General features: G+C 42.8%; 1 protein-coding gene across 2 annotated transcripts in view; it reads right to left on the bottom strand.

Annotated features, from left to right (window-relative positions):
- Positions 1-27,847, bottom strand: part of TLCD4 (TLC domain containing 4) — a 135,930-nt gene that overhangs the window by 39,116 nt on the left and 68,967 nt on the right. For both annotated transcript variants that reach the window (XM_082265864.1, XM_082265865.1), the window contains exons 2-3: positions 18,990-19,150; positions 4,960-5,049 (exon numbers count right to left, since the gene is read on the bottom strand). In XM_082265864.1, the coding sequence (XP_082121990.1) occupies positions 4,960-5,049; positions 18,990-19,144 (245 nt within the window). In that variant the 5' untranslated portion in view covers positions 19,145-19,150. The remainder of the gene's footprint in view (positions 1-4,959; positions 5,050-18,989; positions 19,151-27,847) is intronic.

The following is a 27,847-nucleotide window of genomic DNA, read 5'->3' as shown; positions in this document are numbered from 1 at the left end:
AATATCAGTCAGAACTGCAAGAAGGGTGATAAAACAAGATCATCTGTCATACAACAGCAGTCATCCAGCAGTTCCTGGAAATAAGTCCCCAAAACATACAATAACTGGTTTGTTTTTTTGGTTCCACTAAAAAATTATAATTGAAAGAAGACTCTGTATGTGGTATTTTAATGCTCAAGTCCCTCTATTATGTTAACTCCATCCAAATCCAAAAAATGATATTCGTTTATTGATGTGTTCTTTATAGAATTAAATAACTAAATAAATAAAAAAGCAATGGAGTTTCAAAAGTATTCTTCCGCCTGAATGAAAAAAATGCATTTATTCATTTATGGAAGAAATGAAGCTTGAAACATTTCTAGAAGCAGCTGTCAATGAAATCAAATGAAGTGAATTTGTTGCAGCTTCATATAACAAATTATAAGTCAGCACATCAAATTCAACATCACTAAAGCAAAAGCAGATCGATAAAAAATAAAAGGAGATAAAGAATTACATGCAAGATCCTGATATGATTATCTCAAGAAAATGACTGATTATTACTGATAATAGCATGATATTTGTTTAGTGCCATTGTTCTCAAAGCCCAACTCCAGGCAAAATAAAAAATCTACCCTTGGAGTGAGCCATGGGGAACTGCAAAGCTTAAAGTATAACTAAGGCAAAAACTTTTTTTTAGTTTTTGGATAGAGTGGAGAGGGATTAGAACCCCTGTCAAATTTTATTGCTGTTTGTGCTCCCATTAAGGAGATTCAACCTCTCTATCTGCCCTGTTTACCCTTATCTTTGAAAGTAAAAGAAAATCCCAAATTTTGGGTTGCCCCCAGAAAAGTATTAAAGGGGAAATCTTCCAATGGGGACGCTAATTCTGGGGACCTGAGGTTTCCCCTAATTTGCAGGGATTTCCTCTCATTTCCTGTTTGGCTATGGGACAGGAAGTGAAGGTAAATCTCCCCAATGAGACAAAGATAGCAACAATAAACCTAACAGGGGTTATAACCCTCCCTTACTCTATCGAAAATAGAAAAAAAAAAAGTTTTGCCAATAGTTCTACTTTAAATGCTTGATAGGTCCAGGGTTGCATGAATGAAGTGTAATATGTTGTTCCAGCAGGTTCCCTCCAGTGGTGCGACCAGTCCCACAAGCCTCTTCTCCCAAGATGCACCTGGCCATGATTGCACTCCTGCCTCCTCTATATACCAGTGTTCATAGTCCTGTATTGTGCATGATGACAAGAGACCACCCACAGACTGGAGCTTCATAAAGAAGGACAGCACTGGAGCCTGCCGTAGTGGTGGGTGGGTAATGCAGGATACACATGAGAAGTTTCTTTTCCATTCAACTCAGCGGGCTGAATGAATATAAAAAAAACTTTGATTGCCATACTAACACAAGCGAAGTTAGTGCGGTGATCTAATATCAAACCCTGGACCTAACAAGCATAACCTTTGCAGTTTCCCATGTCTCACAAAAAAGGTAGAATTTTTGTTTGGCCTGGAGTTGGACTTTGAGAACATGAATATCATGCAGACATCCCAAGTCTCCCACGATTTGCGGGAGTCTCCCGCCTTTGGCCGGCGGCTCACGGACACCTGCAAGTGCCGTGCAATCTCAGGACTGCGGCGGGAGATTTAGGATGTCTGCAGTCAGAGACAGAGCCACTGCTTCCTGTATAGTTCCGGCTCTGTCACAGGCGGAGTGATATGAAATGTACTCCGCCTGTGACAGGAGCCATACAGGAAGCAGCAGCTCTGCTCTCTACTGCAGCCGCTGCTTCCTCCAGCAGTACCTACATGGCCAGCAGTGGCAGCTGTACCCACCAGCATTACCCGCTAACAGTAACCACCAGCATTACCCACCAGCACTACCAGCCAGCAGTAACCGCCAGAAGTACCCGCCAGCAGTAACCGCCAGCATTACCCACCAACACTACCCACCAGCAGTACCCCCCAGCATTACCTGCCAGCAGTAACCACCAGCAGTAAATCGCCAGCAGTAACCGCCAGCATTACCCACCAGCACTAACCACCAGTAGTAACCGCCAGTACTACCTGCCAGCAGTAACCGCCAGCATTACCCACCAGCAGTAACCGCCAGCATTACCCACCAGCAGTAACCGCCAGCATTATCCGCCAGCACTACCCACCAGGAGTACCCACCAGCATTATCCGCCAGCATTACCCACCAGCACTAACCACCAGCAGTAACCGCCAGCACTACCTGCCAGCAGTAACCGCCAGCATTACCCACCAGCAGTAACCACCAGCCTTATATATATATACCCATATGTGTAATAATATGTCCTGATAAAAAATATATATATATTTTTTTTTTACATACTGTCAGAAGCCAGTATCCCTGATTACCGTCATACCATTTATATGATAGCGCTGTGCTGCAATGGTGACAGTATGTAAAAATAAAAGAAATTTGTGAAAAACATTGTTTTTTTCATTTCTTCATTTTCCAAAAAATTGTGAAAAAAAAATGACAACATCAAAAAAACTTGCCAAGCCTCTTACTACATACCTTGGACTGTCCACTTTCTAAAAAGTGAACTGAACTGAACTATGATGTACAGACTGATACACCAGCAGCACATGACAACATGACGTGCAGCAGGACCCGGGGGGGGGGGGGGGGTGAGGAGGATATTTGGAGTAAGTTCACCATTTTGGCAAACTTACCCTTCCAGTAAGTAACAAATGAACACCATTTGTGCAGTTAACTCAGCATAAGAGTAAAAAGTGACTGTTTTATGCACCCCAGACAGTATAATAATTTATCTCAAACCCTCTAAACTGGACAGTTTGGTGTGCATGTAAAAGTGGATACAAATTTTTAAATAAAGCCTGAACAAGAAAACACATGATTCATATGCCGAATGCTATCATAACCAGAATGCATTTTTTTTTTTTCAGCCAAGGAGGCTGCCATCTTGGCCTCTGTTTGATCTGCAATTGCCATGAGGCTGCACATGTGATCAGTTATGACACCAGCCATTTGATGGTTTGAGTTTGGTTAAAAGCACAACCAATGTGACAGCTAGCATTCCTGGCATGCAGGGAATGTAATTGGTTTTTGGAAACTGTTTAATCAATGGATTTGGTTCCACTTTAGGGCTCATTCACACCAAACATGCAAGAAAACTGATGGGAGAACCAACATCAGTTTCACATCATTTTCCATTCGCGTCAGTTATGTGCCCTATTCACACCGATGTCATATCAGCAGAAAAACCCTGCACGTGATACCAGTGTTGTGGTGTGAACAGGGCACATAGAGAACAATTGGTTTTTGTGTGCCCTTGCAGAACGTGTGTAGAAATACTGACGTCTCTGTACCATGGCATGAACGAGGCCTTAATATAAACATCTGGTCTTTGTTACTATATCATATACCGTATTTTCCGGCGTATAAGACGACCCTCCTAATTTTCAAGTTAAAACATAGGTTTTGGGCTATACTCACCGTATAAGACTACCCCTCTTCCGAAGCAAGGCAACACCATTGAAAAACATCAGATTTCTCATAGATCTCCAAGGTACCCCAAGTACTGTAATACATGTAATCTCTCATAATATCTCCAAGGTACGCTAAGTATAAGTATTACCAGTAGATGTAATCTCAAGACGCTGGCTGTGTGGGAATCCTGTACCGGCATACCGTATGTACCGTAGCTTCGGCTACATACAGTATACTGCGCTGAGCCAATCACAGTGAGGGATGTATTTTATTATTGAATGCAAAGCCTGCTCGGATTGGCAAAGTCAGAGAGGCTAGCTGATGTTACTCCGCCAATCTGAGCAGGCTTTGCATTCAATAATAGAATACATCGATTGGCTCAGCGCGGTACATGTATGTAGCCGAGGCTACGGTACATACTGTATTCCGGTACAGGATTCCCACACAGCCAGCGTCTTGAGAGATTACATCTACCAGTAATACTTATACTTAGGTTACCTTGGAGATATTATACTCGGCGTATAAGACGACTCCCCATTTTTGGGGGATTTTTTTGAGGTTCAAAAGTAGTCTTATACGCCAGAAAATACAGTACTTTTTTTTACATAAATACTCATTTCCAACTGCATAACCTTATATCTCCCATCAATACGTTACGGTGTTCAGGTTATAATTTATCACCCATCTCAGTTTGGAATATTGAGCTTTCTCCAGCATGGACTCAGGACTTTCATCAGTACGACACACTGTATTAGGAATTCATGCAACATTCTTTTTGTGTCCCCCTGTTGGGAACCCTTTCTTATACCGTGTTTGATGTACCCATCTCATTGATGAACTAATGTGTCAATTATTTTTGTTTGCAATAAAGTTTGTTTGTAAAAGAAAATGCCAGTTGCCATGTTGTCTCTGGCTTCTGCACTTTCTGATTAACTGACCTTGAATAAGTATGTAGCAAAATCTGATTTGCAGAATATCTGGCTCAGTAATTTGGAAAGTACCAATGAAAGCCAAGGCAACTAGCATTTTGAAAAGCAGAGGTCAGCTATTTCAACTATCATATAACTCTCATGGACATTTTCCATAAGGCCTTTACAGGCTTGTGATTATCCAATTTGCCCAAAGGAAAAGTTCATAGCCTGGGAATAAACAATAAAGTGTAACTCTACTGTTTTATACATATCAGAGCACCCTCGTCTTCCTTCCTCCAGTGATTATACCTGCCTAGATCACCTGGTCGCTTGTCAAAAATCTTTCAGGCTGTACCCATGGAATCCTATGAATTCTCAAGAGATTGTAGAGTGCATCATTGACCCTGGCGCAGAGTGCTGATATTTAACTGATATCTGAAATATATCTGTACCAAAGTTACATTTTGCATAAAAATAAAGAAAGGTTGATCATTTGTAATGATCAGGCTCTTGATCTACAAAACACTTCTCGGTCACCCTCATGTTTTATATATGAAAATGATTAAAAGATAGCACCTCTTACCAAACTGGGTCAGTATTGACAGCATCATCGTATAGTAAAATATACAAGCAGAAACATCCAACTACCAGTGCATGGAACGTCGATACTGTCCTGAGGAAGAAAGAACTCAATGTCAGATAAGATGATTGGAGTTGTATTAGTGCACTTGTAACAAAACAATTGAGTACTAGATGTACTGTAGACTTTTTCATTTGGACTAACAATTATTTTACGGGCAAGCTTTCTAAAACGACCACTCTCCTCTTCAGTTTAAAAGGGTACTGATACATGAACGTTAAAATGTCAGTCCTAAAATTGAACTCCAATTAGATAGAAAAGGTACAAATTTATGTAACTCATTATTCAATAATCCATCCTCAAAGCGATTTTAAAGCGTTTTTTTTTAAATAAAAAACTTGTTATACTTACCTGCTCTGTGCAGTGGTTTTGCACAGAGCAGCCCAGATCCTCTTCTCGGGTCCTATGCTGGCACTCCTAGCCCCTCCCTCCATCTGGGTGTCAAGCAGCTTGCTCTGGGGGCACCCAAACAGGAGCGATTCCAACCCGTGGCTCTGTGTGTCCATTCACACACGGTGCTGTGGCTCGGCTCACTCCTTCCATCTCCTGATTGTCTCACTGGCTTTGAATGACAGCAGCGGGAGCCAATGGCTCCCGCTGCTGCCAAAAGTCAATCAGAAATGCAAGTCCCCAAAGAGCCAAGACTCTCATGGACATCACTGAATGGAGAGGGGGCTCAGTTAAGTATTAGGGGGGCTGAAGGTAAAAAAAAACCTTGTGCTTTTACAACCATTTTTACCTCTTTAGCCCCAGAAGGTTTAACCCCCCCCCCCCCTCCTCCTTCAGGATGTTTTTTGCAAAATGGCATTGCATTATTTACCTGACAACTGCGTGGTCGTGCAACGTGTACCCAAATAAAATGGATATCCTTTTTTTTTTTTACCACATATAGAGCTTTCTTTTGGTGGTATTTGATCCCCTCTGCGGTTTTTCTTTTTTGTGATATAAACAAAAAAAGACTGAAAATTTTTAAGAAAAAAAAAAAAAAAAAATTTTTTTACTTTATGCTATAAAACATACCAATAAAAAAAATGTAAAAAAATCAAATTTCCTCATCAATTTAGGCCAATATGTATTCTGCTACATGTTTTGGTAAAAAAAAAAAAATCCCAATAAGAATATATTGATTGGTTTGCGCAAAAGTTATAGTGTCTACAAACTATGGGATATATTTATGGAACTTTTCATTTTTTAATTGTCTTTACTAGTAATGGCGGCGATCAGTGATTTTTAGTGGCATTGCGGCAGACAAATCTGACACTAAGTGTCACTTTTTGGGGACCAGTGACATCAATACAGTGATCAGTGCTATAAAAAAAATGCACTGTCACTGTACTAATGACACTGGCATGGAAGGGGTTAACATCAGGGACGATTAAAGGGTTAAATGTGCTTCTAGGGAGTGATTACTAACTGTGTGGGAGTTGTTTTCACTGGGGGAAGACAGAGATCCTGCTTGGCAGAAACACAAGATCTCCATCTTCCACCTCTCACAGACAGCTGTTCTGCCTCTCCTAAGAATGATTTTCAGGTGCCAGCGAACATCGGGTCCGCCGGACTCACTGATTGGTTCCTGCTGTATCAAATAACAGCGGGAGCGCGTCGCTGGCAGAGCACGTGCGACCCAGACCCAGGAGGGCTGCCTTGCCGCAGTATACCTGTGTGGAGCGGTCCGGAAGAGGTTAAACATACTTTGTTTTAATGTAAGCAGTGAATCCTAAATTTGACTTGGGAGAGGGAGAAGCAGCACCAGGAGCCAATCGGGTCATGTACAGACAAGGAATATGCTGATAAAGGAGAAAGCGTGTGACAGAGAGATGAGCTCATCCTTCTGCTGCTTCTCCTTTCACTGTCCAGTCACAGGCTGAGGGAGGGACAAGACCTGTAAGTTCTACTGAACTGCAGTAAAGAAAAAAGCAGGTCTACCTCTCTACCATACAAAAGTGTTTGGACAGACATACAAATCCTATAGCAGGTAAAACTGCTCCCTTATATGTATTTGCTCTGTGAATTTAGATGTTTGCCTGAAGTTTAGCTTGAAGTTATTTTAGGGCCCATTCAAACTTGTGCGACTTGTCATGTGACTTTAGACATGACAACGCACTATTCCCGTTCCGTTGGTTGTGGAAGTGACTGGGCAGCTGTGTGCATGTATAAATACCCACACTGCTGCCAACATAAGCATTACGTCAGTGGCCGCAACATGTTTATCTGCCAATGTGCAATGTAATCTTAGTTAGGTATGTACTTTTAAATTGACTTTAAATAAGAGACACACAAATCTTTGGTATAAATGTGACAAACAAAAGCTGACCAATGTAAGATCCCCTGCTAGTGTTACAGTGCCTTAAAAAAAGTATTCATACCTCTTGAAATTTCATATTGTCATGTTACAACCAAAAACGTAAATGTATTTTATTGGGATTTTATGTGATAGACCAACACAAAGTGGCACATAATTGTGAAGTGGAAGGAAAATGATAAATGGTTTTTACAATGCTTTAGAAATCAATATCTGAAAAGTATTGTATTTAGCCCCCTTTACTCTGAGACCCCTAACTAAAATCTAGTGGAACCAAGTGCCTTCAGAAGTCACCTAATTAGCAAATAGAGTCCACTTGTGTGTAATATCATCTCTATATAAATATAGCTGTTCTGTGAAGACCTTAGAGGTTTGTTAGAGAACCTTAGTGAACAAACAGCATCATGAAGGTCAAGGAACACACAAGACAGGTCAGGGATACAGTTGTGGAGAAGTTTAAAGCAGGGTTAGGTTATAAAAAAAATTCCCAAGCTTTGAACATCTCATGGAGCACTGTTCAATCTATCACCTGAAAATGGAAAGAATATGGCACAACTGCAAACCTACCAAGACATGGGTGTCCACTGAAACTGACAGGCTGGGCAAGGAGAGCATTAATCAGAGAAGCAGCTAAGAGGTCCATGGTAACTCTGGAGGAGCTGCAGAGATCCACAGCTCAGGTGGGAGAATCCTTCTGTATGGACCCTCTGCACACTGCTACACCCTTTCCAGCAAACTATGCAATGAAAAACAGGGATATTTAGTTCACATATATATTGCAATACATGTTTAAGCTGACCAACTGCGTCAAAGTAATCCCTCTTCTGGCCAGTCCTACACTGCCTTGCCACTGCAAAACTACAATGGACACCATGCCAACATGGGGCATAAAGGTGGGGGAGAGCGACTAGGTTCAGATCTGGTCACTGACCTGCGTTACAACAGAGAAAAGATATACCTGTGCTCTATCAACGCATCTGCAGTGATCTTTATGCCTCATGTTGGCATGGTGTCCTGTCCACAGTAGCATTTGCAGTGGCAAGGCAGTGTATAACTGGCCAGAAGAGGGATTACTTTGATGCAGTTGGTCAGCTTAAACATGTATTGCAATATATGTGAACTAAATATCCCTGTTTTTCATTGCATAGTTTGCTGGAAAGGGTGTATAGCAGTGTGCAGAGGGTCCATCCAGAATTTGTAGTGTTAATATGTGGTCACACCCCTTTAGCACCTGATGTACAAGCTATTGGGATTTGAGCACAGGAATATCTTTTCTCTGTCCATAGGACAACTTATTCGTGCACTCCACAAATCTGGTCTTTATGGAAGAGTGGCAAGAAGAAAGCCATCATTGAAAGAAAGCCATAAGAAGTCGCATTTGCAGTTTGCCAGAAGCCATGTGGGGGACAACATGTAAAAGAAGGTGCTCTGGTCAGATGAGACCAAAACAGAACTTTTTGGCCTAAAAGCAAAACGCTATGTGTGGCAGAAAACGAACACTGCACATCACCCTGAACACACCATCCCCACTGTGAAACACGGTGGTGGCAGCATAATGTTATGAGGATGCTTTTCTTCAGCAAGTGACAGGGAAGCTGTTAAGAGTTGATGGGAAGATGGATGGAGCCAAATACAGGGCAAATATTAGAAGAAAATCTGTTAGAGTTTGCAAAAGACTTGAGACCAGGTCAAAGTTCACCTTCCAGCAGGACAATGACCCTAAACATACAGCCAGAGCTACAATGGAATGGTTTACATCAAAGCATATTCATGTGTTCGAATGGCCCAGTCAAAGTCCAGACCTAAATCCAATTTAGAATCTGTGACTTAAAAATTGCTGTTCACAGATGCCTTCCATCCAATCTTACAAAGCTTGAGCTATTTTGCAGAGAAGAATGGGCAAAAATTTCACTCTGTAGATGTGCAAAGTTGGTTCTACAAAGTATTGACTCAAGGGGGCTGAAAACAAATGCACGCCACACTTTTTAGATATTTATTTATAAAAAAATTGAAAACCATTTATCACAATTACAGTATCTCACAAAAGTGAGTACACCCCTCACATTTTTGTAAATATTTTATTATACCTTTTCATGGGACGACACTGAAGAAATGACGCTTTGCTACAAAGTAAAGTAGTGAGTGTACAGCTTGTATAACAGTGTAAATGTGCTGTCCCCTCAAAATAACTCAACACATAGCCATTAATGTCTAAACCGCTGGCAACAAAAGTGAGTACACCCCTAAGTGAAAATGCCTAAATTGGGCCCAAAGTGTCAATGTTTTGTGTGGCCACCATTATTTTCCAGCACTGCCTTAACCCTTTTGGGCATGGAGTTCACCAGAGCTTCACAGGTTGCCACTGGAGTCCTCTTCCACTCCTCCATGATGACATCAAGGAGCTGGTGGAAGTTAATGACCTTGCGCTCCTCCGCCTTCTGTTTGAGGATGTCCCACCGATGCATAATAGGATTTAGGTCTTGAGACATTCTTTGCTAGTCCATCATCTTTACCCTCAGCTTCTTTAGCAAGGCAATGGTCATCTTGGAGGTGTGTTTGGGGTCATTATCATTTTGGAATACTGCCCTGTTTCCCAGTCTCTGAAGGGAGGGGATTATGCTCTGCATCAGTATGTCACAGTACAAGTTGGCATTCATGGTTCCCTCAATGAACTGTAGCTCCCCAGTGCCGGCAGCACCCATGCAGCCCCAGATCATGACACTCCCACCACCATGCTTGACTGTAGGCTAGACACACTTGTCTTTGTACTCCTCATCTGGTTGCCGCCACACATGCTTGACACCATCTGAACCAAATAAGTTTATCCTGGTCTCATAAGACCACAGGACATGATTCCAGTAATCCATGTCCTTATGCCCCATACACACGTGCAGATTATCTGCAGACTTTTGTCTGCAGACTTACCAAAACCATATAATATGAGGTCAAACCTAAACACTTTCAATTTGTATGCAATCCGGCAGGCCCTTGCACTACATAGAAAAGGTAAGTCTGCAGACAAAAGTCTGCAGATAATCTGCACGTGTGTATGGGGCATTAGTCTGCTTGTCTTCAGCAAACTGTTTGGGGGCTTTCTTGTGCATCATCTTTAAAGGAGGCTTCCTTCTGGGATGACAGCCATGCAGACCAATTTGATTCAGTGTGCGGCGTATGGTCTGAGCACCGACAGGCTGACCCCCCACACCTTCAACCTCTGCAGCAATGCTGGCAGCACTCATACGTCTATTTCCTAAAGACAACCTCTGGATATGACGCGGAGCACGTGCACTCAACTTCTTTGGTCGACCATGGCGAGGCCTATTCTGAGTGGAATCTGTCCTGTTAAGCGGCTGTATGGTCTTGGCCACCATGCTGCAGCTCAGTTTCAGGGTCTTAGCAATCTTCTTATAGTCTAGGCCATCTTTATGTAGAGCAACAATTCTTTTTTTCAGATCCTTTAGAGAGTTCTTTGCCATGAGGTGTCATGTTGAACTTCCAGTGACCAGTATGAGAGAGTGAGAGTGATAACACATATTTAACACCTGCTCCTCATTCACACCTGAGACCTTTTAACACTAACGAGTCACATGACACGTTAGGGAGAGAAAATGGCTAATTAAGGCAAATTTGGACATTTCCACTTAGGGGTGTGCTCACTTTTGTTGCCAGCGGTTTAGACATTAATGGTTGTGTGTTGAGTTATGTTGAGGGGACAGCAAATTTACACTGTTGCACAAGCTGTACACTCACTACTTTACATTGTAGCAAAGTGTCATTTCTTCAGTGTTGTCACATGAAAAAATGTAATAAAATATTTACAAAAATGTGAGATACTGTAATTGTGAAGTGGAAGGAAAATGATAAATGGTTTTCATTTTTTTTATAAATAAATATCTAAAAATCGAATCTATTTTTTGGATTAACATAATTTACATTTATTCACCTACCAGTCCTAGGCGCGGTCACGTGAGTAACAATAGTTACCCACACCCCCTTTTTTCAATAATAAAATATTTACAAAAATGTGAGGGGTGTACTCACTTTTGTGAGATACTGTATGTGCCACTTTGTGTTGGTCAATCCCATTAAATCCCAATAAAATAAATGTACGTTTTTGGTTGTAACATGACAATATGTGGAAAATATCAAGGGGTGTGAATACTTTTTCAAGGCACTGTATATGGTTTGTTCCAACCCATGTAACTGTCACTTTTGCAGCTCCTGCTCTTATGTCAAACCTTCAGCTGCAGAAAGGGAATAACCTTTATTTTAATAAACAGAAAAGTCATATACAAATATGGAATAACATTATTTTAAGGAAATCCCTTTAGCACTTCAATAGGAATTGTGTGATATTTAGATCCCAGAGATAATTTAAAGAGGAAGTAAACCCTCCTCTGACACTTGTACCTATAGGTAAGCCTATGATAAGGCTTACCTATAGGTACTGTAAATATCTCCTAAACGTGTACCGTTTAGGAGATATTTACCTTACATGCAGCCAGTGACGTCACTGGCGCATGCGCTCTGAAGGAACGGCCGCTAGTGCCGTTTCTTCAGAGACCTGTGCCGTGACTGTCGACTCCCGCGCGCATGTGCGGGAGTAACGTCACTGCGGCTCCGGCCAATCAGATGGCCGGATGCCGTGATCCCGGAAGACGGGCGACTGGACATGTCGCCCGTCATACCAATAAGCGGGTGGCACGGCGGGGGCTCGTTCTAAGGTAAATATTGCATAATGAGCTAGTATGCAATGCATACTAGCTCATTATGTGTTTCTCTTACAGGTTGCCAAAAAAAAAAGTTGTACGGGTTTACAACCTCTTTAAGAAGGAATTTTTACTGAATGAGACATTTCTGTTCCTTCTAGGGAGTACGGTGATAACTATATTAATCTCCTTTAGAAAATCTTGATCCATGAGCTTCTATAAATCAGCTTCTTTTCCCTTGTAACTCTTTAGCACAAAGGGCCACATTAACTGGCCCGGTTGCCAAGAAAGAGGGGAAAGCTATTTTAGATTCTCCCTGCATGCATTAGATTACATCCAGGAACACCAGTCAGTGAAATATAAAGCTGGATAGCATTTGTGCATTGCAGGGAAAGCCTGGCCAAGAAATGCCTTTTTATAAAGCTTCGGAAGTTCCCTGATAATCTGAAACCAAATTACCATCCCATATGGCACAAGAGGACAGTGTGACCAGTCAGTGATAAGAGTACAATTGTCACAAGCAAGCTAATAACACAACTGTGCGACCTTGCATCTGTTTAAAGCTGAACTCCAGAAGTTAAGCAAAATGCACCCTTGAAGTGGGGTCCCTCCGCCCCTCCTAATTAAGTCGTGGGGTGCTTATACTTACTTATACTTATACAGGACTAATACTTACCTTACTCACCGTTCTGGCAGGCCCTGAATTGCCTCATCACCAAAGCTGGGTTCACACAGGTCCGGCTGCGGTTTGCAGTCCGGTGTACTGTACGTTTGTGTTCACCGGTTCAGGTGCACACTTTTCCTTGAATTCACACCTTAACTGGACCAAAAAACGCACAGAACCCTTTTCAAATTCGCACCGCGGACCCCCCCCCCCCGGACATGTGTGAACCGGCACCATTGAAAGCCGGTCACGCTGACATGATATGCGAATTGGATGCAGTGTAAAATGCATCCAAATCGCATATAGGTCAGCCCACCCTAAGGCGTTCTGGGCCTCAGTGGCACTCTTGCTTCCTACACGTACAATACAGGGTTAAAAGCCTCACACTATCTCTGATGACACCAACAACCCAGAACAATAGGGAGGAGGGGGTAACCACTTCTGGACCGGAAGATTTTCCCCCTTAATGACCAGGCCATATTCTGCGATTCGGCACTGTGTTACTTTAACGGACAATTACGTGGTCGTGCGGCGCTGTACCCAAATAAAATGAATGTCCTTTTTTCCCCACAAATAGAGCTTTGTTTTGGTGGTATTTGATCACCTCTGCAATTTTTATTTTTTGCGCTATAAACAAAAAAAATAGAGACAATTATGGAAAAAAAAACAATATTTTTCACATTCTGCTATATAACATTCCCAAAAAGAATTTTTTTTTTTTTACATTTTAGGCCAATTTTTTTTTCTGCTACATATTTTTGGTAAGCGTATTTTTATTGGTTTGCGCAAGAGTTATCACGTCTGCTAACTACAGGAAAGATTTATGTCATTTTTATTGTTTTTTTTTTTTTTACTAGTAATGGCAGCGATCTGCGATTTTTAGCGGGACTGCGACATTGCGGCGGACAGACCGGACCCCTAACTGACATTTTTGACACTTTTGGGGGGACCAGTGACATTACTACAGTAATCAATGCTAAAAATATGCACTGTTGCTGTACTAATGACACTGGCAGGGAAGGGGTTAACACTGTGGGTGATCAAAGGGTTAAATATGAGCCTAGGGGAGTGATTCTAACTGTATGGGGGTGTGGCTTGTGAAATGATCCCAGAGACCTGTGATCCTAAATAGCAGGATCACAGGCGCTCTGTGATCATTCCAGAGAGAAGACAACGGCTGACCGTTCTTTTCTCTCAGCGGGGAGCGATGGTGGGTGTCAGGCGGCAATCGGAGCCGCCAGTGACTTATAACCCGAGAATATTATACATTCTGAAAGCATAGGCCTTGTAAAACAAAGATGGTAGTTGTAATTTATTTAGGTTTCACAAAATGTGCGCAACTACTTATGAAATCTATATTTGCAAGAAAAAAAAATACACTAAAATGAATGTTATTTCACACAAACACAAAATTTAATACCCATTTTTTGTACAAAATAAAAGAGGAGTTAGTGTACTGTATGTAGAAACCGAATGTGTCATGCCTCAAAACGGTGCATGCCCAAAAAATGCCAAAAAATGATGGCACTCAAAATTTTCAATAGGCAACACTTGAAATGTCTTTAAAGCTTGTTTGTTTAGAGAAGGGATCTCCAAACTACGGCCCTCCAGCTGTTGTGGAACTACATGTCCCATGAAGCATTGTAAAACTCTGACATTCACAGACATGACTAGGCATGATGGGAAATGTGGTTCCCAAACTGGAGGACCATAGTTTGGAGACCCCTGGTTTAGAGTAAACCATAAATGAGGGACCTAGAATTATTGCTCTCATTTTTAAAGCTTGTTACAAACTTTGTTCAAAGCGGAACTTTACCCATAAAATTTTGATAAAAAATAATGTTCTTTAGCAAAGAACATACACGTGAATAATTATGCTATCAAAATTAGTGTGTGCTGTAAATTGCCTTCAGCATTGCTCTTGTTTCTTACTGGAGGCTGCCATTTTGCTGAAGCCCACAGCGCCTGAACAGCAGAAAATCATAAAGCAGAACTAAACCCATCGATATAACAGCTTCCAGTTTAAAAAAAAGGTACATTCTTGGCATGCCGTGGATGCGAACTGTCACATTTGCTTGTTTCCTCAACTGTCTTTAAATGGTTGGTGTCATAACTGATCACATGTGCAGAACCATGGCAGTTGCAGATCAAACAGAAGCAGCTTTCATGGTTTTTAAGGATAGAAGGGTTTAATTCCACTTTAAGACTGTCATCAGATTGGCCTCTACGATCTCAGCAGTGCCTAAAAATGCCTAAAATGGGAGAGCAACTGAGCATGTGCAGAGCAGGGTGAGACAGTGGTATACTGGATTTTAAACATTATAGGTGCTTATTCTTAATGTTTTACATATCTATACCTGCAAACGGGGCCTGAAGTGATGTATAAAGAAAAAAGGAACGGCTGCACTCCAGATGAGGTCAAAATCCAGATTTATTGACTGGACATCCCAGTGTGGCAAATAGTGGTAAGGTAGACGCGTTTCACACACTACAATGTGTGCTTAATCATCACAGTAATGATTAAGCACACGTTGTAGTGTGTGAAACGCGTCTACCTTACCACTATTTGCCACACTGGGATGTCCAGTCAATAAATCTGGATTTTGACCTCATCTGGATTCTGGAGTGCAGCCGTTCCTTTTTTCTTTATTGATCATTCACGGAGGCGAGCCGGGGCGTGCACCGGTGTGTGTCATCAAGCTTTCATACCACCTTGAGCAGTGAGTTCCTCTCCTTCGACTGAAGTGATGTAGCAGGACTTAATTTTCTGACTAAAGTTCCACTTTAACTTTTTGTTTCCATTTAAAGTAGTTCTACAGGCAGCACATTTTTTCCCTAAAGTGGTTGTAAACCCATTCTTATAACTTTTACCTATAGGTAAGCCTTTAATAAGGCTCACCTATAGGCACTGTAAATATCTCCTAAACTTGCACCGTTTAGGAGATATTTACATTTCATGCAACCGATGAGGTCATCAGCGCATGCGCTCTGAAGAAACGGCCGCCCCTGCTGTTTCTTCAGAGCCCTGTTCCGTGACCGGCAGCTCCGGCGCGCATGTTCGGGAATGACGTCACGCGATTTCCCGCCAGTAGCAGCAGACCAGGAAGGAAGACAGCTAAAGATGGATGCAGCCTCCAGCGGGGACGACAAGGGCTTTGTTCAAGGTAAGTGTCACATAATGTGCTAGTATGCAATGCATACTAGCAGATAGCCATCATTAGAATCATTGGCTATGGAGCCTGCAAATCTGCCTCAATGCAAGCAGACTCAGAAGAGGAGGAGGAGCACAGAGCGCCGGTGGGGTATCCCAGAAGATGAGGTTTGCGGCCCCCCTGTGCAACACAGCAAGGCAGATGAATGCCACACCGCCAAATAAACTATTTTTGAAAAAAAATGGCATAATCTTTATCAGACTGATTATTGAATAAGGAAGGTTTTTAAAAAAGTCTTTAAAGTGATATAAACTGCTTGCCGACCACCCGCGGCAGTTGAACGGCGGCAGTCTGGCGATCCCAGGGAAAGCGTCGTACATGTACGGCGCTCGCCTGGGAGGAGCTAGGGGGCGATCGCATGCCGCTCATCAGCTGGGGAGCCAGCGCGTGTGACCGGCGGCTCCGATGGCCGTCGGCCACTCGGGATCTCCAGCAGCAGTGAGAGAAGGACAGACGGCTGATATAAACGTAAATAGTAAACGCAATAACTTTTGCGCAAACCAATCAAAATACGCTTAATGAGATTTTTTTTACCAAAAATATGTAGCAGAAAACAAATTGGCCTAAAATGTTAAAAAAATTTTACATTTTTTTTGAGAATTTCATATAAAAAAAAATGTGAAAAATATTGTTATTTTTTCAAAATTGTCGTTATTTTTTTGTTTATAGCGCAAAAAATAAAAATCTCACAGGTGATCAAATACCACCAAAAGAAAGCTCTGTTTATGGGGAAAAAAGGATGTCAATTTCCTTTGGGTACCACATTGCATGACCGCACAATTGTCCATTAAAGTCATGCAGTGCCGAATCGCAAAATAGGGCCTGGTTTTTGAGCAGCCAAATCCTCCGGGGCTAAAGTGGTTAAAGTGATTGTAAAGTCTCAAGGTTTTTTTTTAATGCATTATGTACATCAAGGTGAAAAACCTTCTTTGCTGCAGCTGCCCGTAGCTGAGCCTGATCCAATCCAGTGATGAGCATGAGCCTAGAGGCTCCAGCCGCTGTCTCTCTACTGATTGGACAGATTGATAGCAGCATGAGCCATTGGCTCCCACTGCTGTCAATCAAATCCAGTGATATGAGAGCAGTGGGTGGGGATGAGTGGAAAGCAGCTTTCTATGGGGGCACCTGATGAAGGGGAGAAGTCATGAGCACCGGCGGGGCAACCCAGAAGAGGAGGAACAGGACTGCTCTGTGCAAAACCCTTCCACAAAGCAGGTAAGTATAACATGTTTGGTTTTTTTTATTATTAGAAAAAAAATGAACCTTTACAACCTCTTTAAGGCCCCTTTGACACTTATGCGACCTAAAAGTCGTGCAATTTCACCGCGATTTTGCAGACGTATTTTTGGGCTGCGATTTTGCTGCGATTATGACTAGGCTTGAAGCAATGCCTAAGTCTATGGACCTCAAAATGCATTAAAATCGTCCCAAAGTAGTGCAGGGTCTACTTTGAAGTCGTTGCGACTTAAAGGCATATAGATATGAACGGTACTCATTGGAAATCATGGATAACAACTTGTCATGCGACTTTGCAGTTCCAAGTCGCACAAGTGTGAAAGGGGCCTAAAGGCAGATTTAAAAAAAATAAAATAATAACAACAATATCATACTTACCTGCTCTGTGCAGTGGTTTTGCACAGAGCAGCCCCAAACCTCCTCCTCTTAGGTCCCCCGCCAGCGCTTCTGGCCCCTCCCTCCTGCCGAGTTCACACAGAGCATGGCTCGCCCCTGCCCAAACTCTCTCCTCATTGGCTCACAGGTTGTGATTGACAGTAGCAGGAGCCAAAGGCTCCCTCTGCTGTCTCAGCCAATGAGGAGGAAGAGACCTGGGAGAGCTGCTGCTCTCGTGCACATTGCTGGATCAAGTATTGGGGGGGCTGCTGCACACAGAAGGTTTATTACCCTTAACCACTTGCCGACCGCCGCAAGTAGATTTACTGCGGCGGTCAGCCCCTGCCAGGCAGAGTGACGTTAATTAACGTCACTAGCCTGGGAGGGTCTGGGGAGCGAGCGCGCGCCCGCGGAGGCGCGCTCCCGCTCCCGCGCGGTCACGGACCCCCCCGCGCGTGTGACCAGCGGACCCGATGTCCGCCGGCCACTCGGCGGTCGTCGGGGGAGAGGGAGAATGTCAGGCAGCTTGTGTAAACAAGCTGCCTGTCATTCTCCTCGCTGTAAAGACACTGATCACACGGATCTAGTATGTAGATCCGTTGATCAGTGTCCTTACAGCTAGAGCCACAGCCAATCACAGTAAGAATCACGCCCCTAGGGACACACACAGCCCCTCCCTCCCAAATAAAGTTAACCCCTTCACTGCCAGTGTATTTTTACAGTAACAGTGCATATGTATAGCACTGATTACTGTAGAAATGTCACTGGTAACCCCAAAAGTGTCAAAAATGTCAGTCAAGGGTCCGATCTGTCCGCCGCAATGTCGCAGTACCGCAAAAAAAAAATCGCAGATCGCCGCCATTACGCGTTAAAAAAAAAACAACAAAAATGACAAAAATCTTTCCCTTTGTTAGTAAACGCGATAACTTTTGCGCAAACCAATCAAAATACGCTTTTTGCGATTTTTTTTTACCAAACACAGGTAGGATAAAACAAATTGGCCAAAAATGTTAAAAAATTTTGATTTTTACATTTTTTTGGGGGGGAATTTCATATAAAAAAATGTGAAAAATATTGCTATTTTTACAAAATTGTCGCTCTTTTTTTGTTTATAGCGCATGATCAAAAAATCGCACAGGTGATCAAATACCACCAAAAGAAAGCTCTGTTTGTGGGAAAAAAGGACGTCAAATTCGTTTAGGTACAGCGTCGCACGACCGCGCAATTGTCCGTTAAAGTCACGCAGTGCCGAATCGCAAAATACCCCCTGGTCTTTTAGCAGGAAAATCCTCCGGGGCTTAAGTGGTTAAGCATAGTATGCGTGAAGGTAAAAAAAAAAAACTCGAGCCTTTGCAACCACTTTAAGAATGCAGTGAAAGTAAAATAACTGGACTCAGTTAATATCTAAGCCAAGCACTGTACATTGTGTACACAGTATAGCTAATACCACAAGGACACGTGTTTTTTATTACTACCTGGAATTCCATTCAATCTTCTGCTTTGAACTGAGTTTGCTGAAGCCACAAGTCCGACGTGTTGAAAACCAAGAGCTGCCTACATGAAACAGGAGCTGGGATATGGAAAAGCTGGTTGCAGTGATGCAAAGAGTCAGCGTGCTGAAATTAGGCATGGTAATCTACATGAAGAAAAAAAAAAAAGTAAAGTATTAAAGAAAGTATTAATAAAACCAAACAATAATAAACATATTGCGCAATTTTCACTTAAGTAGTCTATAAAAACGCATTGTTTATGCTTCATGATGAATTAACTTTTTATTTCTTGAACTCCGCCAGCATATTTGAGGAAATAATTGATTGCACATTCTGGTGAATATTCTTAACTGTTATGGCTCATTCACACGGGCAGAAACAATGCTGCATTTAGATGCATATGGCGTTTCGTTTTGTGTGCATCTAAATGCAGCACTAGTAATCAATGACACCATACACACAGCTGTGTCTACATTCAAAAATGCACACTGCATTCAGCCATGTTCCGGAAAGTAGGACACAGCTGCGTCCAGGGCTGCACAGATCTGCAGATTTTACACATGTATGTGCATAAAACGCATAAGCCATTAGACGAAGTGTACACTTCTAAACACTGTACGCATCCAGAAGCGCCTAAACGCCAGTAATTTAGACACATATGTTTTGCAGGATATTCTGCTAGCTCTGTCAGCATTCCATGCAGAACATACCTATATGCCCATGTGAATGAAGCCTTAGGCTCCATTCACTCTTGTGCAACTTGTCATGCAACTCTGGACATCAAAGTTGCATGACAAGTCATTCCCCATGTTTTCCAATGATAACCATTCATATATGTGCGACTTAAAGTTGCAGTAACTTCAAAGTAGTTTAAACCGAAGTTCTGCCTCCCCCTCCACCCCCTTCAAAAATTAAAAGTCAGCAGCTACACATAATGTAGCTGCTGACTTTTAATATTAGGACACTTACCTGTCCTGGAGTCCAGCGATGTTGGCACCGCAGCCGATGTTTCCATCAGCTGACGGTTGCTGCCGCCGCCATTGCCGGTAAGAGAGCCCGGCAGCGAAGCGCGCTGCGCATTCCTACTGGCTCGGCGGCAGGGGAGGGAGGAGGGGGCCGAACTTCCGAGGGACGGCGCCGCGGCACCGTATCCCGGAAGTGGGGAAGGGTATCTGTCAAAAACAGGTACCCGTTCCCCCCTCCCCCTGAAAGGTGCCAAATGTGGCACCGGAGGGGGGGGGGGGGGGAACAAAAGAGCGGAAGTTCCACTTTTGGGTGGAACTCTGCTTTAATACACTACTTCGGTCCGACTTTCCAGCAACTTGAGGGCCATAGACTTCAATGAAGTTGCATGAAAGTTGGACCTGAATGTTATACAATGAAACTTGTGTGCAACGGTTGTCCATTATCACTGGTCAAAGCCAAAGTCGAATCCAAGTTGCACCCATCCAAAGTTGCGTCAAAGTTGTGCCAAAGCTGCACTCCAATCTCGGCACAACTTTGAATTCATACAAGTGTGAAAGGAGCCTAAAGCCTCGTACACACGCAACGAATTTCCGCCGACCGGTCGTTCGTCTTTTGTCCAGAGTGGTGTCTGTTGGTTGGAATGTGCTCTAGACTGCACAAAAATTTTCCCGTACGACAGAATTCTACTTCAGAAGTGATGTCATGTGTTGGATTGCTTTCTTTGTGTTCTTTCATCTCTGAGCATGCCTAGTCTTGCTCATAAAATTTTTCCCCATCGAAATCTGTACTAATGAGACGAAAATCGGACGTGTTTTGACGGTCGACAAAAATTATATAGCCTGCACACCAGGATTTTTTCGGCCGAAAAGTCGGAAGTCGGTTGTCGGAAGCACCATATTAACAAGCCGAAAATCAGCAGATCGGTCGTCGGACGAAATTTCCCGGCCGAATTTCTACTCGTGTGTACGGGACTTTAAAGAGTTAGTTTGCCTTTACCAAATATATTGCAGATAAGCCTCGGTTCACACTAGGGCGACCTGTGAGGCGACCTGGTCGCCTCACAGGTCGCCGCAGGTCGCCTCCCATAGGGAAGCTGCGGACCCGTTCTAATAGGAGTGACACAAGTCGCTCCGACCTAGAAAAAGGGTCCGGAGCTTCTTTGGGGCGACCAGGAGGCGACCGCCATAGACTTCAATGTTATGAAGTCCGTAGCGGCCGCTCCGAGGTCGCGGCGCGCTGCTCGCACCGCGATCTCGGAGGTCGCCCCGGGAAGTAGCGTCGCGGTAGTGTGAACCGGCGCTAAGGGGCAACTGTAGATAAAAACAAACAAAACAAACAAACAAAATGATGCAGCTTTGACCAAAGTTGAAAATGCTCTTGCTATAGGTGTAGACCAATGTTTCTCAACTAGAGTTCCTTCAGCAATGACCAATTTCTGCCTCTCAGATGTATTCCCACTGACATCTTCGATCTTTTTAGCTAGTAAGGAGGTAATGCTTCCCAATGACCACAAGTGTAGGGACCATTCTTCCCACTGACCAACACACTAATGTATTATGAGTTGTAGTTATAGTAATTATAAGAAGGGGTTCCCTAAGATGGGAAAGTTATTTCAAGGGTTCCTCTGTGTTGAAAAGATTGAGAAGGTCTGGTGTAGACCACTGAAGTACCTCCAGAAGTCTGACTGAAAACTCTCACAGATGGCATCATCCCATCCTGCCTTGTTTCTAAGATGTTGCTACAACACGTCCAGCTCTCTCCCTGGCAATAGCTCAATGATGCTGCAACGGTGGAGATAATGGATCGCACGCGTGCAGGAGCTTGATCTAGTGATGATGGGGGTAAATGGCTGGGCGTGTCTTAGCAACGTCCTAGCAACAAGGCAAGACAGGGTAATACCATCTCCGACAGTTTTATGGCCTAGCCTTGAAGGTATGTACAATATAAATGACCTACAATGATAGTAAGGGCATCATCCAAGTTTATCACAGTGGCACAATTACATTTTATCTATAGGTGCCCCTCACCTGCATAGGCTGTTTATTTTGTAAAAGTAAACTAACCCTTTAATGCAGAATGCCAGCCAAGATATATTTTCTAGTTTAGTCAGAGGGTCAGAAATTGTGTTAGACTTTTATTGCTGTCAGTGTCCTCAATCGGGATATATAGAGAGGAGATAAACGCCTATTTGTCATTGTGTCCATTGTTCTAGTAAAACAACTCCTGTGTCACTTTTCTACCCACTACAGAGTCTCACTTTCAAGCCAGAGGTATAAATCTTCCAACTGTATTTACTATAGAATACACGCAACTGGGAAACCCTGGTCCAGAGGTCTCACCGCTTCAGCTCACCATAAAGAAAAGGAATTAACGTGTAACTTAAAGTGGTTCTAAAGGCTCAAGGGTTTTTACCTTAATGCATTCTATGCATTAAGGTAAAAAAATCTTCTGGGTGCAGCTCCCCCCAGTCACCCCTTATACTTACCTGAGCCCAAACTCGATCCAGTGATGTGCATGAGAGCAGCGGCTCTCCCGAGTCTCTCTCTTATTGGCTCACACAGCAGCGGGAGCCATTGGCCAAATGTGGCATGTCAGGGGGTCAGAAGTACAGGAGTCAGGAGTGGAAGATCCAATTTTGGGTGGAACTCTGCTTTAAAATGTATGTTATGTATGTTTCCTAAAATGTACCTGCTGTACCATGTACTGTTCTCTTTGTATTTCTTCCTTCGGTCATCCTGCCAGGGGCATTTGAAGCGCCTCCCTGTTTAAATGGGTAGCGTTCGACAGGCTTGTCAGATGAACTTTGCCACGGGCGCGAAGCATCACTGCCGCGGCATATAAACATCCCTGTCTGCTGCCTATTTCAACTTAATTGGCAGAGAGCAAAAACTGCGCATTTTTGACAACCCCCCCCCCCCCCCCAACCGCAAGTCTAAACAAAGCCTACACATCAACAGCTTTGATAGGGCTAACCTTTTAAAGCAAATCTAAACCAAAATAACTAAAAAATGTAAACTATAGCATGTTATTGTAGTTTTGTAATCAATTTTCAATCTTCGAAAATCTACAACTTGCATTCCCATGCCCCTATCACCACAGGATTACTTATAAAAGAAGGTCAGTCCTGGAAAAGAAACCTATCTATATACTTACCTTTCCAGTGTCTTCAAACACTGCCGCTTTACCGCTACAGGTATTCCACTACCAGCTAGGTCAAATACCTGTTTACCCTGCCATATGCAATGGATCCTCCTGGCAGTTTGTACATCCAGTAGTAACATACGAGTCATCAGGAAGAACCACTGCATGCAGCAGGGGGACCGGGTATTCACACACCTGGAAGCAGAATAGCTGCAGTGGTGGCGTTTCATGACAGAGGTATTTGAAAGCACAGATGGGCTTCACAGAGCTGCCTTTCTTTTATAAGTGACCTTGTGATGACACTGCCATTAGGGCTCTTCCTTAGGCATTTCCTGTTATAGGGTGACAGCCCTGTGTCCCGCATCCTCAATGCACCTCTTTGTTGTCACCCTGACACACGTGTTTTCAGTGGAGACTATCAGACTAGAAGTACTAGTGCTCATTGCACAGGCATTGCTCACTGTTGACATCAGGAAACCCACACTGAACAACGACATGCTGTCACAGCTGAAGGACATTATATTGTCAAAAGTATTGGGACACCTGCCTTTACACGCACATTAAGTTTAATAGCATCCCAGTTTTAGTCCGTAGGGCTCAATATTGAGTTGGCCCACTCTTTGCAGCTTTATGGACCTTGCTTTGTGCACTGGTCCAAATCATTTGATGGAGGGGGGATTATGGTGTGGGGTTGTTTTTCAGGGGTTGGGCTTGGCCCCTTAGTTCTAGTCAAGGGAACTCTTAAGGTGTCCGCATACTAAGACATTTTGGACAATTTCATGCTCCCAACTTTGTGGAAACAGTTTGGGGATGGCCCCTTCTTGTTCCAACATGACTGCACACCAGTGTACAAACTAGGTCCATAAAGACATGGATGAGCGAGTTTGGGGTGGAGGAACTTGACTGGCCTGCACAGAGTCCTGACCCCAACCAGATAGAACACCATTGGAATGAATTAGAGCATATATTAGAGCCAGGCCTTCTCTCCAACATCAGTGCCTGACCTCACAAATGCGCTTCTAGAAGAATGGTCAAACATTCCCATAGACACACTCCTAAACCTTCTGGACAGCCTTTCCAGAAGAGTTGAAGCTGTTATAGTTATAAAGGGTGGGCCAACTCAATATTGAACCATACGGACTAAGACTGGGATTCCATTAAAGTTCATGTGCGTGTAAAGGGAGGTGTCCCAATACTTTTAACAATATAGTGTATATGTAGGCAGGAAGTGGTTGCAGGGCATCAGCAGCACTAAGATGTAAAAGAGAATGAAAAAAGAAGAAAAAACTTAATTATTAAGAGAAAAATATTAGGAACAAGAAAAGAGGCGTGTTTGGATCCTTATCTAAACCCACCTAAGCAATCCCGCTGGGAAGCGGTCACTGTACTGGGCCAATCATATGCGGCTGAGGCACTCCATCCCGCAGCCACACATGCACATGGGGAGTGTATAAGTGCAGCTGTGAGGTTGGAAATGCCTCGGCTGCTTATGATTGGCCCAGTACAGTGACAGCTTACAAATATTTATAGGTAAAAGTTGATCCGGGGCATATCAGATTGCCTCTAGGGGGATCAGGAAGGATTTTTTCCCCCTGCAGGAGCAAATTGGATCATGCTTTATTGGAGTTATTTTGCCTTCCTCTGGATCAACTGTGGGTATAGGATTGTGTGTGTGTGGGTATATTACATATATATATATATATATATATATATATATATATATATATATATATATACACACACACACACAGTATCTCACAAAAGTGAGTACACCCCTCATATTTTTGTAAATATTTTATTATATCCTTTCATGTGACAACACTCATATTTATGCAATATTTTTATTTTATTTTTGGTTAAGATATATGTAAATACAAACCAAAATTAATTTAGAAATTGAAACAACATAAAGATTTTGCTAAAAATGTTAAGCACTAATCAGCCACGCCCAGTTTACACAACCATTTAATTAATAGATTACTTTACTTAACTCAATTAAAGCCCTGCACATTGGGAAAAAATGGCAGAAGGTTTTGGTGACACATTTCAGGTCACACAAGGACATATTTATCTAAAACTTAGCCGCCTGCCAGGTACTCCATTAGGAAATGGCTGAGAGAGGCGATGGGATTCCTATACTAATGATAGCCATACATGCATAACTAAATCAGAGAATTCTAATAGATTCCTCCATCCACGCTACATAGCACAGATGTAGAAATTTCCATTGCCCATGGGTGTCAGAATCCAATTAGATGGAGTCACTGTTCAGCCAACAATTTTCCCAAAGGCCGAAAAGGGCCACCCATGGCTCGAATGTCAGTTGATTCACCAGGCAGGGCTTCTAATGTACACTGTGAGAAGTTCCCAGTGTGCAGTAAAAGCACAGTAGGTCATTTCAGTACAGAGAGCAGCCTGAATAATTGTGCAAGATGTAAAGCAAGGCTGCAAAAAAAGTTTTTGATATGGAGCTATATCAGATTTGACTTGCTTTTAAAAGCTAACCCTCATTTGTGTTTGTTATGTTGCTGTATCATACAGTACCTCAGTACAGTACTGTTGTTTGTGGTTGGATTCACATTTATGCAAATTGGATGCGGTTTTCTCCGCATCCAATTCGCATGACAGGAGAGTGTGACCGGCTTTCAATGGAGCCAGTTCATACATGCCTAGGGGCGGCCATGGAGCACACTTCAGAAAGGTCCTGTGTGTCTTTGGCTCTGTTTCAGGTCCAAATAAATTCAGGCAAAGATTCTGACCTAATTCTGACCTGAAACGCTGAGCAGGGACGCACCAGATCCCCTGATGTGAGCCGATCCGCCTTAGTGTCGGTTCACTTATATGCGATGTCAGACATTGCATGGGATTCACACCGCACTACTGTTCAAATCACATGCGATGTCTGTGCGATGCAAATTCAGCCATGCAGATTGCATCGCATTCAGACCAAAGTCGCACAGGACCCTTTTTTTTGGTCCACACCAGAATCGGATCACATGGGTGTTCACACCCATGCAATCAGATTCCTGTCCGAACTGACAGTTTGTATTGTAATATGCAAACTAATCTGGGGGGTTCGTTAACTTTGTATTGACACCTCCCGCAGCCCAGAGTCGGGTGCGATGCAGGAACCAGCAGTGGATTCACAGGGTTCCAATGTGAACCGGCACTTACTGTGTAGAGGACATCATTCTGGAATGTGTCAAAATTATAAAAAGGTTGGGCTCATTTCCTGTATAACAAGTTATTTGTTAAGACATAATTCTCGTTCTTTTTATTGTACTACACCTAATAAATATATTAGCAACTTGTAGAGAAATGCAGAACAGAAAATAAATGGCCAAGCACCATTCAACAACCTGCAAGCAAAAATATGAAAGAGCCCAAAATGACGCACAAATGTAAGCTGGAGGATGCGAAAAACACATGCAACAAATCCATTACAGCTAGGCATCCGAACAAACCCAGGCACTTCATTTCCTTTTCCTGCGAAAGGAGCGAGACTGACTACAGCATATAAACAGTTCAACAAACTGGTAATCTCCGTCTGCAACAACAAATGCTTCCAATGGCCAGAAAAAGTCAGTTACACATCACTCACTTCAGTGCTAAACCCAATCTTCAATCTCGCTTCCTTTCACAATGCCAATCTAGGGTGCAGCCCTCCACCAACCGGGAAGTTCTCTAAACTAACTGCAAAAAACACACAGGAGGGCGCAACCACCTCGTGCATTACCGTTGATAAGTTTATTAAATCCACAGAAACAAATGGATTCTCACATGCTAATGAGAAACATCAAGCATCAAGATCTGCTCCGGCTTAGATGCAATGTGACTCGTCCAAGAAACAAATGGCTGGATGGCTGACGTGTTTCGGGGGTCATGCCCCTTTACTCCAATCTCCTGAAATGCGTCAGCCATCCAGCCATTTGTTGCTAGAATGAGTCACATTGCAACGGAGCTGGAGCAGATCAGTTTTGCTTGATGTTTCCCATTAGCATGTGAGTATCCATTTGTTTCTGTGGATTTAATAAACTTATCAATGGCAATGCACAAGGTGGTTGCGCCCTCCTGTGTGTTTTTTGCTGTTTTTTTAACACATGACTTTTATCCTTCCTTATATCCCATAAAGGCATGCTGGAATTCGTTGCATAGAAAAAAAAAATCTAACAAGCTTTGCTGAAGTGTGATTCATTGTTTGTACATAGCTAAAATACTTTCGATATTGACAACAGAGATTACTACTATCCAGGAAACATTGTTTGAAAGCAGGCAATACACCTAAATAAAGTCTTCAGAACAGGTTTTGAGTCATAAAAATAAACACACATTTGGCAAGAACACACACCGCTGTTTCACAATCCTATTTCAATAAGGTACATCTGCTAGCACAGGTGAGTACGGAAGCAAAATACTGAAAAAGATGCATAGCTCGGCCTAATTTCAGTCTTCGCTTCTCGAAAATGAACCCTAGTAATGAGAATACATTTCTATATATCTGTGCACACGTAACATACACTTTTGTACAGCTATCAGTAGTTCTACCAATAAAAATGTAAATATACACCAATTAACTAATTATTATTCACTAGACATTAAGCCCGTTAAATTAACGGGCGCTAGAACATATGGCTGACTGAGCGGCTCTCGCTTATCTCTTTTTTTTTCTAACAACGCGAGAGCAGCATGACGTAGCCAGCTCTGCGCATAGCATCCCTGTTGCCCTAGCAACATCG

The sequence above is a fragment of the Pelophylax lessonae genome (genome assembly GCF_965119305.1).
Source record: "Pelophylax lessonae genome assembly, chromosome: 8".
Classification (NCBI taxonomy): Eukaryota; Metazoa; Chordata; class Amphibia; order Anura; family Ranidae; genus Pelophylax; species Pelophylax lessonae.
The sequence above is the reverse complement of the archived record's forward strand: the minus strand, read 5'-3'. Positions and strand labels throughout refer to the sequence as shown.